At 52.5% G+C, this 15,400-nt stretch overlaps 5 protein-coding genes across 5 annotated transcripts; all 5 read right to left on the reverse strand.

Moving 5' to 3' along the window:
* Nucleotides 1–465: 465 nt before the first annotated feature.
* On the reverse strand, nucleotides 466–1,073 carry K452DRAFT_336168 (uncharacterized protein; the record flags this gene model as incomplete). The annotated part of the gene is made up of 1 exon (XM_033545239.1): nucleotides 466–1,073. Exon 1 carries the CDS (start codon nucleotides 1,033–1,035, stop codon nucleotides 466–468), a length of 570 nt encoding a protein of 189 aa, XP_033395233.1. The 5' UTR covers nucleotides 1,036–1,073.
* Nucleotides 1,074–1,608: 535 nt separating this feature from the next.
* On the reverse strand, nucleotides 1,609–1,968 carry K452DRAFT_289525 (uncharacterized protein). The gene has a single exon (XM_033540843.1). It carries the CDS (start codon nucleotides 1,939–1,941, stop codon nucleotides 1,717–1,719), a length of 225 nt encoding a protein of 74 aa, XP_033395234.1. The 5' UTR covers nucleotides 1,942–1,968; the 3' UTR covers nucleotides 1,609–1,716.
* A 2,602-nt stretch (nucleotides 1,969–4,570) lies between these two features.
* Nucleotides 4,571–4,948, reverse strand: K452DRAFT_300085 (uncharacterized protein; the record flags this gene model as incomplete). Its single annotated transcript, XM_033542295.1, has 1 exon — nucleotides 4,571–4,948. One exon carries the CDS (start codon nucleotides 4,946–4,948, stop codon nucleotides 4,571–4,573), a length of 378 nt encoding a protein of 125 aa, XP_033395235.1.
* A 4,754-nt stretch (nucleotides 4,949–9,702) lies between these two features.
* K452DRAFT_360317 (uncharacterized protein) lies at nucleotides 9,703–11,917 on the reverse strand. The gene is made up of 8 exons (XM_033546333.1): nucleotides 11,679–11,917; nucleotides 11,580–11,630; nucleotides 11,461–11,531; nucleotides 11,352–11,407; nucleotides 10,077–11,238; nucleotides 10,009–10,022; nucleotides 9,894–9,950; nucleotides 9,703–9,839 (listed from the first exon to the last, which is right to left on the reverse strand). The coding sequence occupies exons 2-8, from the start codon at nucleotides 11,582–11,584 to the stop codon at nucleotides 9,825–9,827; spliced, it is 1,380 nt and encodes a 459-aa protein (XP_033395236.1). The 5' UTR covers nucleotides 11,585–11,630; nucleotides 11,679–11,917; the 3' UTR covers nucleotides 9,703–9,824.
* Nucleotides 11,918–12,411: 494 nt separating this feature from the next.
* Nucleotides 12,412–15,400, reverse strand: K452DRAFT_360318 (uncharacterized protein). Its single transcript, XM_033546334.1, has 3 exons — nucleotides 14,471–15,400; nucleotides 14,146–14,423; nucleotides 12,412–14,098 (listed from the first exon to the last, which is right to left on the reverse strand). The coding sequence occupies exons 1-3, from the start codon at nucleotides 15,384–15,386 to the stop codon at nucleotides 12,482–12,484; spliced, it is 2,811 nt and encodes a 936-aa protein (XP_033395237.1). The 5' UTR covers nucleotides 15,387–15,400; the 3' UTR covers nucleotides 12,412–12,481.

Here is a 15,400-nt window from a genome sequence, read left to right on the forward strand (position 1 = left end):
AGACTCATCCGATCACCACCACCCAAAATCAAACCTCCTCCACTAAAGACATGACTGAAAAGCCAAGACCCCTCTACTCAGCCGGTCGCAATAAAGCGAACCGTTTCCAGGAAACACGACGAGGACGTGTAGAGTAGGATTTGTTTCCCGCCGCCGGCGAAAGCCAGCGACCCCCACATATTACAAATGCAATATTGCAGGGAATTCAATCCATTTGATGCCAAGTGGATTGACGTTCTATCCGTACACCGTACAGGTAGACCATGCTGTTACGAGAAACGTAACCTTGATACAGCGACTGCATCCTGTTCTCCAATCCGTCTTGGATTGACGTTCTATCCGTACACTGTACAGATAGACCATTATGTTACGAAAACGTAACCTTGGTACAGCGACTATACCACAATCTCCAATCCGTCACCGGATTGACGCTCAAATTGAGATTAAATGAACGCCTGCCACGAATTACTTCGCGTAGTCGTCCATAACCTTTTTGATCCCTTCGACCCCGGCTTTGACCCCGGCTTTGAGCCTTTTGTGGTCCAAGTCGAGGTTCTTGTAAGCCTCGACGAGCTTCTCGAAGTCCGAGTCGAGCTTATTGTACATAGCCGCCCAGGTGTCACACGTATCCTTGTAGGTACGGACCATTTTCAGGGCTTCGCTCGCCTCATTGTTCGTCCTTTCGAACATCTGAGTTGCTTGTGATTCAAGATGACCACACGCACCTTCCAGAGCGACAATTGCGGATTCAGCTTCGGCTCGCGCCTGCTGCTCCCGCTCCAGTTGCTGCTGAAGATCCTTTATAGCCTGGCTATGGATAAGCTCAGGCTCCTTCAGAGCAGCTTCGGCACGCTCCTTGGCAGCCTCAGCCTCGGCTCTTGCCTGCTGGTCCTGCTCCAAGCTGCGTCGAAGCTGCTCATTCTCTGCACGCAGACGATTCAGTTCTGCGTCGTGAGGAGCCTCTGTCTGCACGGCCTCGCCGCCGACATGCTCCTCCTGCTTGATCTGAGTGGGATCAATCTGTTGCTGGGACATGGTGTTAGTGTTGGTGTTAGTGTTAGTGTCAGTTGGTGTCGATGTTTGTTGTGGGGTGAAGTTGTAACGTCGTGGAGACCAAAGGTCGATGGTCGGAAGGCACGTGACTACGCTCGAACCTCACTCGCGCAGGCCGCACCCGACGTCATCTCAACATCTTCCCACTGGTCGGTCAAGATTCTCTGCAACGCGCCTCAGTATCTTACCGGCGAATGGGTTTGGAGCATATTTCACGTCATGGAGTGGCTGAAGCTTCGGATGACTTAATGTCTACTTATAACTACACTATAAATTCTCCTGCCGCATCCTCGGTTTCCCACGCAACTTGTGCGCATCATGTTTGATCCTCCGACTGGTCCTAGCCTCTCCTATCTTGCCTCCTAAGTATCCAACTCGAACATGTCGACGGCCATGGAGAGGAATCTTAGTCGGCATCGGATGCGCTGGCGATGTTCGAGATACATCTTGTCGAGGCGGCGGGCGAGAAGCAGGACGAGGCAGCGAGTCGATCCACCGCAGCTCGGCTCTGACGTCGCCGGTATTCAGGACGATCTGTCATGGGCCTGGATGAAAGACAGGGCATCGACGGTATACTGGACGGTCTCGTGAGCCTAGGGTCTGGATCAATCATGGACAGGGACAGGGCCGCGCTGTCGCCGGTGTACAGGACGGCCTTGCGACTCACCATGGCTTGGTCCTGACGGCGTCGGTGTGTAAGACGACTTTGCGGCGGATCTGGAGCTTGGATGGGAAACGACAGGACATTGCCGGGTACAGGACAACTTTGTCACGGCCTGGAGCCTCGCCGCGACCCTGGATTAGGAACATGACGGCGTCGACGCAGTGGTTGGCGTCGAGGAGAGTGTCATTGCTGTCCAACAGATTAGTACGGGGAAATGAGGACATTGCCGCCAATGACTTACCTCAAATGGAGAGCGCCAAAGACATGACTGATCAGTCAAGACCCCTCTACTTGGCCGGCCGAACCGTTTCCAGGAGACGCGACGAGGACGCGTAGAGTAGGATTTGTCTCCCGCCGCTGGCCGAAGCCAGCGGCCCCTGCAGCCGCCAAAACTAACAGGGAGGTGCTACGGCAAGGTAGAACAATGCCATAGACTAGAAGGGGGTGCGAAACTTAGCCCTTTTCAGGACTCTTGTCCGAACTCTCGTTCAGTCGCTTCGCTCTCGCCGCCTTCCTTCTTTCACGGGCACGCCGATTCTTCTCCCATTGTGGATCACGCTGTTGAGCGGGGTTCACGCTGGTCGTGTCTTCAGCGTCCACCATCGACGCGTCACCATCAGCTTCAGCAATGGCGTTGCCGCCAGCGTCAGCAGCGGTAGGTTCAGCATCTTGTGTGGTTGCGCGCGCAGGGGGCGGTTGTGTAAGAAGACGGGATACACTAGCGTAACCCTCGTCAGCCTGCGCCCTCCGCTGCTGCTCGCTCCGGAGCAGCTCCTGCAGGATGCGGATCTCCTCCTGTGCCGCACGGGTTTTCTCCTGCGACACACGGAGTTGTTCCTGTGATCCGCGGAGTTGCTCCTCAACGTGACGCACCCTTGACTCCGTATTGGCCTGAACGGCATCCGCAGTCTTAGATGCGTTCTGGAGGGAGCTCTGCAGCGAGAAGATCTCACGCCGAGCTTCACTCAACTTCAACTCTGCCAGTTCGGCCCTGGCATTAGCACCGCGCTCGGCCTGTCTGCTGCGCCGTGAAGTTGTCAGTATGGATGTGTCTGGAACATTTGTCGTGCAGGTATGAGCTTACTTCGACGTTTTTGCCCGTGGCAGTAGCCGGGAGGCGGCCGAACAAGGCGTTGGCCTTGCGATTGCCAAGCAGGTCGATCGCGTACTTGCAGATGGTAGGCCTACCGTTCGTCGGATGATGACGGTTGCACCAAATGCAGACACGCTCGCAGCCGCGCCAGCCGTTGGCAGTGTGCATCGTGTTGCCACAACGGCCACACCGACCACGCCAGTATTCTGCCGTCCAGTCCTGTGGAAGCGGCAGGCCTTGCCCCGTAGAGGCTGCCTTGGTGGGCTGCTTCTTGCCAGCCTTCTGCTCCAAAGGAGGAGCGACCTTGTCCCGCTGGTGGGATCTGTCGGGGAGCTTCTGCGTTTCGGTCAGTCTCACTTCACATCAGGTCGTATACTTGGACATACCCGATTGCGGTTGGGGTCTTCACCGCCACCGCCAGCTCCGCCGCCGGCAACGCCTTGGAGATTTCTAAAGACTTCTTGGAGAATGTCAGCCATTTTGTAAAGACCAAATAGCTGATTTGTGTAGAGAAAGGAAGAAGGAGCAGGACGAGAAAATGGTTTGGCTTTGTGCGTGCTTAGCGCGGCGCTAGCGCGGCGACAATAGCAGGCGCGTCGAGCAGCAGTCACGAAATGCTGCCTGATCGGGTTAGCGTGGTAGCCAAATGAAGTGCAAGTCCAGCCCACCTGCCACCCTCTCTCCAACAACAACTTCGCCAACCTCATTGACAGCGTAAGACTCTGGGCTGACATATGACCAATGTTGTCAATTCTAACCGCGGTCAAAATTGACCGATTATTGAGCTTTTCGAGGATCGATGGCGTCGAATACCTGACTTAAACGGGTGAAGGTGGCTAACCACGAAACGGGTGACAAGCTTCGGACAAGTTTGGAGATCGTGATTTATTGCTACGTAGCTACATATGATAGAATCGGAAGGTTACTGATAGCATGTATATATTGCAGATGTGCTTTTCCCTTAGCAGTACGCCATTGAAAGCTTCCACTCAGCAACAAAGCAAAGATAGGTATGCCCGCACATTAGTCTCTGCCACCCTGTCTGCTCAAGCCTTACTTTTGCTTCTTATCTTGTTCAAAGCCCACCATTGTCTCTTCTTGGCCTTGACCTCGGGATCTCTTTGCCGGGCTCTGTTGCGTTCCCTCACCTGTTCAAGGTGCTCCTGTCGATACTTGGCAGAATATAGTCTGTTCTTCTCCTTCTCCTGAGGGTCCGCACGACGCTTCGTCCAGTAATCCTTGATTTGCTGCTGGTGAGATGAACGATAATCTGCAGCGGCAGCTAGCTCTTTTGCCTTCGTGATTGGATCCTGCCTTTTAATCTTACGTTGGGTTAAGACCTCCTGTTTCTTCTGTGCTGTCATATCAGCTCGATGCCTGCGCGTTGCTAGCTTGGACCTTGTCTTGCGCCTTTCCTTTGTCTGACTAACAGTTGGTAACTTCATCGGCTCCACTAGGGCCGAATGGGTGCACGCACCCCACCACCCAAGATTTGTCGTGTCGTATGGGCAGAGCCTGACAAGGAGTGCGTGAGAACCATGCTTGTAACAACCGAGCCAGGAACTGAAAACAGTCTCCGCAAGAATGCAAAGAGTTCTGCGTTCACAAATCTCTTCTGGTGGACATGGAACTAGCCCTGGATACCTCAGCATGTTGAACCACACCGCTTTCCTCTTCACACTCGGCTGCTTTAAGAGATGATGAAAATAACTAGGCCTGTACCAGTCAGCTGTGAACACACAAATCGACAGCATCGATACTCACTCCGTCTTAGCAATGTTCGGGTTGTCCCGAGCCTTTTTGCGAAGCATCAAGCCACCAAATGGCGATGTAGCTGAGCCACAGTAAAGATGATGATGGTGCTCCTGATTGGGAGGCACTAGGAAACAGCCGTACGTCCCGAAGTCCACTGTCTGAACCCACGGGAGTGCTTCGATTTCCTTCACAGTCGGCGCTTCCACTTTGCTGAGAAGCTTCTTGAGGGGCTTTGCGGTATACTTTAGGATGTCTCGAGACCAGTCTGAAGCGGATCGCGATGGCAGAATGTCCAGCCATGGATGTTCCATGACCTCATCCGAAAGGCCTTCAATTATGCCCATACACCGCTGTAGGAACATTTTGTCCTCATCCGTCGCCATGGCCCTTCGATTGTAGTCAAGGGTTGGCAATGGGAATCAGTGTATGCTCGAAGATCGGTTTAGCGTTGACTCTAGTCGGAATCAGCAGCCTCGAATCTGAACAACACCCGCAGTTAGTGAGCTTCAAACAGGTCCGAAGGAGGGTCTCGAACTCACTGATCGAGTATCCAACAAGAACGCAGGCTGTTATGACCACGGTCAAATCGATCAGTGAAGAAGCCGTAGGGCCACTCTGGTCTGCCTATACCCAACATGAGCTCTTTGCAGTGACTCTTTTGTGAGCCTACAAAATGGTCTGGTTAGCAGGCTTCAGACGAGTCCGAAGGAGGACTTTGAGCTTACTGTTCAACAGGGATCCGACAGAGTCATGGGCATGATCGCGTCTGATTTGGCCGTGGTCGTTCTCTTTCGTGGTCCTACAAAAGTTGTCTGGTTAGCAGTCTCCAAACAAGTCCGAGGGAGGACCTGGAGCTCACTGTTTAGAAGGTATCCGGCAGGGACATGAACATGAGCGCGTTTGGTTTGACCGCGGTCGTTCTCTTTCGTGGTCCTACAAAGGCTGCCTGGTTAGCCGTCTTCAAATAAGTCCGAGGGAGGCTGCCTACTGACCGAATCGATGGTATCGATTCAACCTGACTACGGTCAGACTGCGTCCCTTGGTCGGTCTGTAACTTGAAGTCAGTGAGGCTCGGATCAGTCTGAAAGTGGGCTCATGCTATACCGTCTTGAGAGCCGTCGGTGTGGCGTGTCGAGCCGTCGCAATGAAGAGTGAAGGTGTGAGAGAGGCGTGAGGGAGGTGAGCGAGTGAAGAGCGTGAGAGATTGCGCCTCCCCCGACGGCAGGTACGAGGCCATCGAGGAAGGCGCTGAGGAGGGAAGGCGCCAGGGCCCTGCACCGCGACTGCCATGATGGGCAGCCGCCAACGGCAGGTACAGGGCCCGGAGCCGACACGGCCCGAGCCGCCTCCGCGGTGGAGGAGGATGAGGAAGAAGAAAAGAGGAAGAGTGGAGTGAAGAGTTGAAGAAAGATTTGAGGGGGAGAGGGGTATTTATACCTGAGAATCGGCCCTCCGAAGCCGCACGGAAAGGAAGGAGCTACCCAGCAAACGGGCAACAACGAGGGTAGCGGTAAGCATATCAAGGCTTCAAACGGGCAGCTGCAAGGCTGCGGAGAGGGGGCGGTGAAGAATGAGGAGAGAGCGTTCGGGGGTAGACTGCTCGGCGAGGCGGCGGTGGAGCATGAGGGAGGAACAAGAGGAGGAAGGAAAGGCAGGAGGTGTAGGGGCGCTGAAGAACTCGACTGAAGGTGAAGTTGGGTGGTAAGTGATAAGTGATGAGAATACTACGTGTATCTACAAGAATTGGCAATATCGAATGTAGTTATCTATCACTGTCTACTTATGTCCGGATCCAATGTCTTCTGCATACGTTATAACTGTATATCTGCAAAGCATGTCATACCCATGCATAATACATACAATCGAGGCCTCTACAACGTGCTGGGGATACTGAAGTGTACCTGTAGCGTCTTGGTATAGAGTACTTCGTGATTGTTGTAGATATCATAACCGTATGTATAATCCACACTTCAACACTCTTCTACCCTTAATTCCACGTACCCTCGAAGAAAACTCTCATACTCTCGCATTCTATATCCTCGTATCTCTATAGACCACCTTTATCCGCTCGAAGCCTGTAGGCTGTAGGGCATCTTACCCTGAATAATCCCTTGGTTTTCTAGAATTCCGGTGGTGTCGGTATACTTCAAGTAGATATAAGGGCCTCGCATTCATGAGCATATGTGTACTTAGAGAGGCCCCCCTTTTGTGTATATTAAGCGGCCAGGGGGAGCGGTTAACTAGTCGGTGTCTAGTATTATGGCTGTATATAAGGCGAGAGCTGGTCTGATCAATCATGGCCGAAGGTGACAGTACAAATTGCTTTAGAGATAGTTGAAGCTGTTATTTCCAAACAATATCATATTATTCTTATGCATGCAACTATTAAACTTTTAGCTGTATACAAAGCAGGACTTGCGCTGGTGGATTATGACTTACTCGAACAGTACGGAATGCTTTAAACCTTGCCGAAACCATCATCTCCAGAAATAATCGGGACGTCCTCATACATACGACTATTGAACTTTTTATTGTATACAGGGCAGGCCCTACTTTGTTAGATCATGACTTATTGCGACAGCATGAATAGCTTCCGAGGTCGCCGAAGCTGTTATCCATGGAAAGTATTCGAACTTTCTTGTATATACAACTGGCAAATATTTAGCTACATACAGAGCAAGGGCCAAACCGGGCAATCGTGACCAATTGCAATACCACAAACTACTTCAAAGAGATCCGAAACCGTCGTTTCCAGACGGTATCATGATGCCCTTGTACAGCTGTTAAAACTTTCTTCAATACAGGTGTAATGGCCTTCGTGCGGTTGGTGTTTAACTTGGCCGTGATCAAATCAACTGGACACTTCCAGACGTTTGAAGTCTGGCGTTTTTGAAAGTTGCACTGGTACTCTGAATCGACGCTGTCGACCCTTAGGTTTAAATGGTGGGCTTTGGTATGTACGGATGCTTGTTCGTACCATCTAACGAAGGACGCCGCTGTCATTTCTATGACGGGCTTGCGATATTCCGATCTGTTGATTACCGTCTGCTGCTTTAATATCCGCAAGAGGCCCCGAGACAACCCCAGCCTTGTGAAGGAGGAGTGAGTGTCGTTACTTTCTATCATGGGCCTGGTTACATGGCCTACTCAAGCGGCAGATGTTCTCTGAAAGCTTATAGGGTTCATCATACTGCAATACTCGGGGTAGTCGCCAAACACCTCTATGAGCGCCGTGGTTGAAAATCCTGTGCTTGTATGCATAAGCCGTGTTGTCGATTTGGTTGGGATGCTCAACGTTATCGAACCGAATCGAGACAATGTTGAATACCACCATTCGACGCTGACGTGAACCACCGCTGTGATGCTCTTGAGACAGAAGATCTTACGAGTCTGCTGCCCCCTCACACTGTAACGTCCTTCACCGCGAAGCGAGCCTCACCGTGTAGCGAGCGCACCAATCAGATGGGCTCTCCAAAGGTAACGATTTGGCGGTGATTTACGTGTGTTGATGTCAACGAGAGGGGCCACCCACCAAACGAGGCTGTGTTCTGATTGGAGCGCTCGCTACACGGTGAGGCTCGCTTCACGGTGAAGGACATTAGTGGTGCTTCTTGTTCTCGTTCACTTCTGACTCCGCAGTGTAGACCGCCATCTTCGTTTTTTCGTCGGGATGGTTTTATCTCAGGTTGATCGAGGGCGTGTTAGAAGGTATTACGTCAAAGCAGCGGGTGCGAAACTTTCAGCGCAGGTCCAGGGTGGCTATCCGCAAGCACGGGGTCGTCTGTCTGGCATGGAGAAGATATTGGTTGTCAACAAAAGTCGAACTGGTTCGGAAGCGCGAAATTGAAAAAACGGAAGACGCAGAAGAGGAAGGGTGATTTAAAAAACATAGACATTAGCATCTAGGTATATTAGCACTCTCCCAAGAAGCTACGGTAGAAAGGTTACAGGTAATTGAGACTATTTATTCATCCATCAGTAGTTGCATCTGAGACGTAGGTACCTCGAAACGATATGGTACGTGAGTGGCGGACTTCAAACCGGCCTGAAGCTTCTCGATCATTTTATGGAGCCCAGCTACTTACCCTCTGCCCACTAAGTTAGCGATTGACTGAAACTATTAAACCTGCTTTGTCCTGTGTACCCTTTTGCGTTCAACTACCCGCAGTGACATTGATTATCGCGAACGTTGAATTTCCAAGTACTGCAATGCAGCGAAGGCAGTGAATTTCACATAGCCAGGTCAATTGCATGCGCGTCGCGCTTTTCCATAGGGCCCTCGCCATGCGCATCCGACTTGTAGGTAGACCTTAAAGGGCCGGAGGTGTATCCACACCCGGATTTGTTCGCGCATTCCAAATCTGGTCGGATCGGTCGTATCCGTCTTCAGCAGCTGCCATAGGATATCTCTGATCGACCGCATGTCCTAGTCCAGCGGCCGCCGAGGAAAGCAGCTACGCGGCTTGGCTTTGGGGCTTGCCTGGGAAAACCAAGGGTGTATGTCCAGCGTACAAAACTGCAAGGGCTGAGGTCGGCGTTGGCGTCGAATGCCTCATGGCATGGTGAGAGCATATACCAGAGGAGACTGGAGGAAGTTGTGGTCCCGCGTGGACAGGGTATGCAGAAGCCGGACAGACATAGATAGGATGCGGTAGCAGCAAGGAAGATGCGTTGGACGAGAGGCGGCGACAATGGTGCGATGCTGGTAAGAGGCACGTATCTCCCAAACGGCTCACGCCGCTCCTATCGTACGACCAGTTAACAAATTGTCCATGAGAAGAGCGTGAGTAGAAACAGCATTGTATCTAGTCGTATGACTGGAGCGGCGGTTGTGAATTCCGGGTGACCGCGTGCGTTGTCAGCTTCGCAAATGTTCGACTTTATCATGACTATGCATGAGCCCAAAGTCGCCGGCATCCATATTGCTGCAACGGACAGATGCTACGGCGGGCTGAGGGCAGATTCTGTGATCGACGACGAGCCGCGTTGCAGCGCGTGGAACTTGGTGCGCTCACAAGCACAGACCGAAAGGAAGCGATCACATGACAGCCACAAGACACAGAAACAATTTTGGGGAATCATCAACTTCTATGGTATTTTTGGTTGGATAGAAGCTATCTCTATCAATCCCTTTCCACCCGTGAATCATGTCATAATCCATTAGCAAAAGAGAAAGTGACCCGCTCGCGGCATCCGCAGACACCCGAAACCAGCCGATCGAAAGAAGACATAAGCAAAAGCACCAGTGATGCGATCCGCTTATTTCTTGGAGGCCTGAGAATTTGTTAGTTACGTTTTTATGTCATGAGCTGCTGGAAAAAAATTTACCTTTTGCGCCGCTTTGGTAACCTTGCCAGCACCAGACTTGTCGGACTTGGCAACGGACTGGAAAGAAATTCGTTAGCATCACGGCATGAAGTATGGCAACATGGAAGTGGAATACCTTAATGACACCGACTGTTGAAATTGTTAGCCCATGATCAACATAGTACTTTAGGGAAGAGAACTTACCGGCAACGGTCTGGCGCATGTCACGGACGGCGAAACGGCCGAGAGGGGGGTACTCGGTGAAAGCCTCGACGCACATGGGCTTGGAGGGAATCATCTTGACGATGGCGGCGTCACCGGACTTGATGAACTTGGGGGCGTTCTCGATGGACTTGCCGGTACGGCGGTCGATCTTCTCGAGCAGCTCAGAGAACTTGCAAGCAATGTGGGCAGTGTGGCAGTCAAGAACCGGGGCGTAGCCGGCACCGACCTGGCCGGGGTGGTTGAGGACGATGACCTGGGCGTTGAAGGAGTCGCAGCCCTTGGGGGGGTCATTCTTGGAGTCACCGGCGACGTTGCCACGACGGATCTCCTTGACGGAGACGTTCTTGACGTTGAAGCCGACGTTGTCACCGGGGACACCCTCGGCAAGCTGCTCGTGGTGCATCTCGACGGACTTGACCTCGGTGGTGACACCGGCGGGGGCAAAGGTGACGACCATGCCGGCCTTGATGACACCGGTCTCGACACGGCCGACGGGGACCGTGCCAATGCCGCCAATCTTGTAGACGTCCTGGAGGGGCAGACGGAGGGGCTTGTCGGAGGGACGGACGGGGGTGTCGATGTTGTCAATGGCCTCGAGGAGGGTCTTGCCGGTGGACTTGGTCTTGGTCTCCTTCTCCCAGCCCTTGTACCAGGGGCAGTTGGTCGAGGCCTCGATCATGTTGTCGCCGTTGAAGCCGGAGATGGGGACGAAGGGGACGGTCTTGGGGTTGTAGCCGACCTTCTTGATGAAGTTGGAGGTCTCCTTGATGATCTCCTGGTAACGCTCCTCGGACCACTTGGTGGTGTCCATCTTGTTGATGGCGACGATGAGCTGCTTGACACCCAGGGTGTAGGCAAGCAGAGCGTGCTCGCGGGTCTGGCCATCCTTGGAGATACCAGCCTCGAACTCACCAGTGCCGGCGGCGATGATGAGAATGGCGCAGTCGGCCTGGGAGGTACCCGTGATCATGTTCTTGATGAAGTCACGGTGACCGGGGGCGTCAATGACGGTGACATAGTACTTCGGGGTCTCGAACTTCCAGAGAGCAATGTCGATGGTGATACCACGCTCACGCTCAGCCTTCAGCTTGTCGAGGACCCAGGCGTACTTGAAGGAACCCTTGCCGAGCTCGGCGGCTTCCTGGGAGGCTATTAGCACGGTCGCAAAATGTTGGTGGGCTTTGGCGAAGCCAAACGAGGCTAGCGCCAAGCGACCCCACCAAGACCCCGCCATGGGAAAAATGCAATGCATACCTTCTCGAACTTCTCGATGGTACGCTTGTCAATACCACCGCACTTGTAGATCAAGTCTGTAAGAGTATGTGAGAGGGACGTCGCATCGCAAAGGACGAGGTGGACTTACGACCGGTGGTGGTCGACTTGCCAGAGTCGACGTGGCCGATGACGACGACGTTGATGTGAGTCTTCTCCTTACTGGGCGAGGTTAGTAGGAGCGCAACGAGAGCGACGACAGCAACTTACCCCATGGTGACGGTTGTGAGTTCTGAAAGTGGAGTTGAAGTTGATTAAGTCCTGGAGGTGTTAGTGGAAAAAGTCAAACGACGGACGACGAGAGCATACACAGATACGAATGCTTGCCGATTCGAGGTGTGTGAGACGAAGAGGAAAAGAAGAGGTGGTGGAGGGGGGCGGAAGGTTTTTATCGGCAGATGGTGGGGGTCGCTAACTAAGCAGGGAAAACTTTTTGAGTGAAAGGACGGGTGCCTCACACGGATGGCGGGGCAACCCTTCTGCCGCCCAACGTATGATGAGCTGTTCACGGTATGACTCTGTGGAGAAGGACCGCGAGCCTCAGCCCGGTTAAGCAATACAATTGGGTCCAAATGCACTAGGGGCACGATAGGTTTTCACCGCACCCGCAGATCGACTCGCCACAGACGTGACTTGCAGATGGCCTCGTCCAATGCAGTCGCCTCTAGACCCGCGCGTTTGCCAAAAAACTGCAGTCGCACTATGCCGGGAGCCCGAGCGCTGGTGGCGCCCTGGTGTTTTTGCGGGTGCGCAACTGTCTGCTCGTCGTGCTCGCCTTGGGCTCGACTGTTTCTATCTCAGGCAGCAGGATGAATCACGTCGCTTACCATGACTGTTTCAGAGTCTTGAAAAAACCCTCGATGACGTCGCTGCTCCACGATCAAATTTCTCATGGTGGCTTTCTTGCTGAATTGCCACTGGGAGCACGGCTCGCCATCCGCGGACGGGGACTGCACGGTTTCCCGTGTGTTACCGGCGTAATGTACGATTTTGCAGATTTCCCTGACGTGGATCGGTCCCTGGACTCATGCTCATGCAACGAGCCACGTCTTATCATTTAAGTCTAATATACAAGTCTAAGTACCAGGCGCCAAACACCAACCGTGGCTTTATTAGTCCTTGCCTTTTTGTTCAAGATCCGAAAGTGCGTCCTGGACCTCAGAGGCATCCTCGACCTCGTCAGGAATTTCTACCATGTCCTGTGCATTTCCCATTGCATTCACATCTTGAGCCTCCATGACCTCGACGTCTTCCTCGACTTGAGGAACATCCTGAGCATCCTGAGCATCCACCTCTTGAGCATCCAAATCATCCACACCCTCCACACCATCCACACCCTCACTCTCCACACCCTCCCTCGACGCTTCCAACTCTGCACCCGTAATCCGCTTCACCCCATCATACATCTGATTCGCCGGCGTATACCTCCGAATGACGGGCACCGAGGTCAAACGATTATTCGCCGCATCATCAATGGTATTCGCCATGGCCAAACCCTTCTCCACCAACCTCTGCACCCTCTCCTCCAACTCTGCCGTTAAATCATCCGTCGTAGGCGTCTGCTCGGGCGTCTTGAATCTCAAGCGCAACTCTCCTCTCCTTCCACGAACCTTGCCCGCCTCGACAGAACTATACGTCACCCTGTACTCGTCATTGGGTTGGTCAAAGCGAATAATCTGCCTATGCTCAATGCCATAAAGCAGATAATTCACCCGGAACTCTTCGCCGCGTGGTGTTTGCCTCATAAGAAATTTCTCGCTCCATTTTTCCGGATTGTTGACGGTCCAGGCGGGAATGGAAAGTTTGAGGAATGGCAGGGCGCGAATCTTTCTGTCCGTTCCTTGTCCCATCTTGATGGTGTAGAGATAACTCCTAATGGCCTTGTCGGCAAATGTGCTCTCCCTCCAAAGAGACTCTCGTCTCTCAAAGCGTACATCGACAGCCTTGGAAGGAAGAAGAACCTCGGTGGTACGCTCTTTCAATGTCAGGCTCAATCCTTGAAATTTAGGATTCCCGTTTTGATCCACCACTATCCGCATGTCGGCAACAGGAAGATCCTTGACCACCGAAATGTCTTCGGCTTGCCATGGTGAAGGTATAAACCGGAACAAAAGACCGTGAGGAATCCGAGCTTGAGCGTCGAAACTATTCTTCGACGCACGCGCATAGGTCGAGATTTCCTTGAGTAGTGGACTGAATCCAGGTAGGGTATGCAAAAACGTCCGAGGCTCCCTATCCGTATCGGAAACCAGACTCGATACTGGCACCGAAGACAAAGACGAACCCATCTCAACCGGAGGATGCAAGATGTTGCCATATTCGGCAAAAATTTCCGTAATTGAACTGTCGCTCCAGGCAGATTTCACCGTATCCTCTTCAACCTCCGGCTCTTCAAACTCTTGTAACCCCTCTTCTCTCTCAGGTCGACGTGGTCCGTTCCATTTCATTATGCTCGAAGTTATCCGCTTCATAAATGCTTCGTCTTGCTCATCATGCTCGTCTTGCTTGTTCTCGGAAATCAATTCGCGTGCAACTGGAAATGCGAGACGTCCATATCCCTTGTCTCTTTGTCGGAATGGCAAAGCTGTCCCAGTAACAACCTGAAGAACGCCTTCACCTTCATCTTTGGCCAAGACTGTACCCTCTGCCCGCGAGGGTAAATCCAGCATGGCTAGAAGCATGCGCTGTGCATCCTTGGATATGGACTTGTCCAAAGATTGAATCAAAAGCTAAAAAGTCAGCAAATACAAACAAAATAATGCCGATCCAAACTCACCGCATCTCCCATGTTCGAAATGATTGTACCGCTCAACCTTGAAACAATCTCAATCTGTCTCGGTGTAAACAAATCCTCCAAACTCTCCACCATTGATGCAAATGGTTTTAGAGACACGGAAAATTGATCCATGTTCTCAATCGAGGCTTCAACCTCTGTCGCGGCTCGGTCGGCGCTTTCTCTATTCCCTATAATGCGAACAACACTGTCGGGACCGTAGACATCCAAAGTAGCGACGCAGCGTGATCCGATCATGTCCAGACGCGATTGTTTGTCTCCTACCTCATATTAGCCACGACCACTCCACAACCTCCATCATACGCACTGCGTTCGCTGAGGAGCCTCAACTGCCACGGCTCAATCTGCAATTCCATTTCTCCCACGGCTTCTTGTTCCTCGACAATGGAAACGTCCCAAACATGCCTGATTATCCGGTCCAGTAATTGCGCCTTTGTCGACTTTTCAAGCACGGGAAGAACCTCTTCCATCTCCGGCAATCTCTCCGTAATCTTGGTCAAGCCTTGTCGCCAACCCGACTTCTTGATCTGTGTCTTCAAATGAATCGCATCTCCGCTCGTGTCAAATGCGTCCAACTTGACCGAGCCTTGAACAATCGCAGCATATCGCCTCAGTTGAGGAATGTTGAATGCCAGCTTTAGAGCCTTTTTAATCTTGTTCATCTGCTCTCGCGTCATGGACCGGTCATAAACACTTGGTCGCAGCATTTCAATCTGCTCATTGACTTCTTCTTGTCCAGACACGGCCCTTTCGCGTTCAATGGCTTTCCGGAGTCCATCGTAAATCTCTCTCCTCTTCTCCTGCGACAGCTTCTCAACCTCCTCTTCCTCAATCTGCGTCGCATTGGGTGTATTGTCCAAGACATCCCTCAAAATCAAAACCTCCGACTGAGTCCCGAGACGAAGCTTTTGCAATGGCGCAGACGTCTCCTTCACCCTCTTCCCTTTCCGACCGCGAACCCTTTCGCGATTTTGATCGGAACCATTGTGATCGGGAGCATCTTGATCGGAGGCATTTCGGCCTTTGCGGGTGGTGGTCGTATCGACTTTGCGAATAAATGGCAGCTTTTCCGCCCTGTCGAACGCGTCTCGGTCGCGGATCGTGGCGCTGAAAGAGCGCGCGGGGAATGTCGACGGAAGTGAATGCGTTCCGACGCGCCGTCGCGCGAGTACAAGTCGGCACCGAAGACATACGGATGCCCCCAGAGATTGCTGGGCGAGCATATGGGAGGTAGGCG

The sequence above is a fragment of the Aplosporella prunicola genome, assembly GCF_010093885.1.
Source record: "Aplosporella prunicola CBS 121167 unplaced genomic scaffold K452scaffold_19, whole genome shotgun sequence".
Classification (NCBI taxonomy): domain Eukaryota; kingdom Fungi; phylum Ascomycota; class Dothideomycetes; order Botryosphaeriales; family Aplosporellaceae; genus Aplosporella; species Aplosporella prunicola.

Excerpts from the sequence above, each read along its gene's own strand:
- K452DRAFT_360317 (XM_033546333.1), bottom strand. Across the intron at positions 11,408-11,460 it reads CAAGTCGACCACCACCGGTC|ACTTGATCTACAAGTGCGGT; the intron begins GTAAGTCCACCT and ends ATACTCTTACAG. Across the intron at positions 11,239-11,351 it reads CCATCGAGAAGTTCGAGAAG|GAAGCCGCCGAGCTCGGCAA; the intron begins GTATGCATTGCA and ends ATAGCCTCCCAG.
- K452DRAFT_289525 (XM_033540843.1), bottom strand. The coding sequence starts at position 1,941 with ATGTCCTCATTTCCCCGTACTAATCTGTTGGACAGCAATGACACTCTC.
- K452DRAFT_360318 (XM_033546334.1), bottom strand. The coding sequence starts at position 15,386 with ATGCTCGCCCAGCAATCTCTGGGGGCATCCGTATGTCTTCGGTGCCGA. Across the intron at positions 14,424-14,470 it reads GAGGCTCCTCAGCGAACGCA|GAGACAAACAATCGCGTCTG; the intron begins GTGCGTATGATG and ends AATATGAGGTAG. Across the intron at positions 14,099-14,145 it reads TTTCGAACATGGGAGATGCG|CTTTTGATTCAATCTTTGGA; the intron begins GTGAGTTTGGAT and ends CTGACTTTTTAG.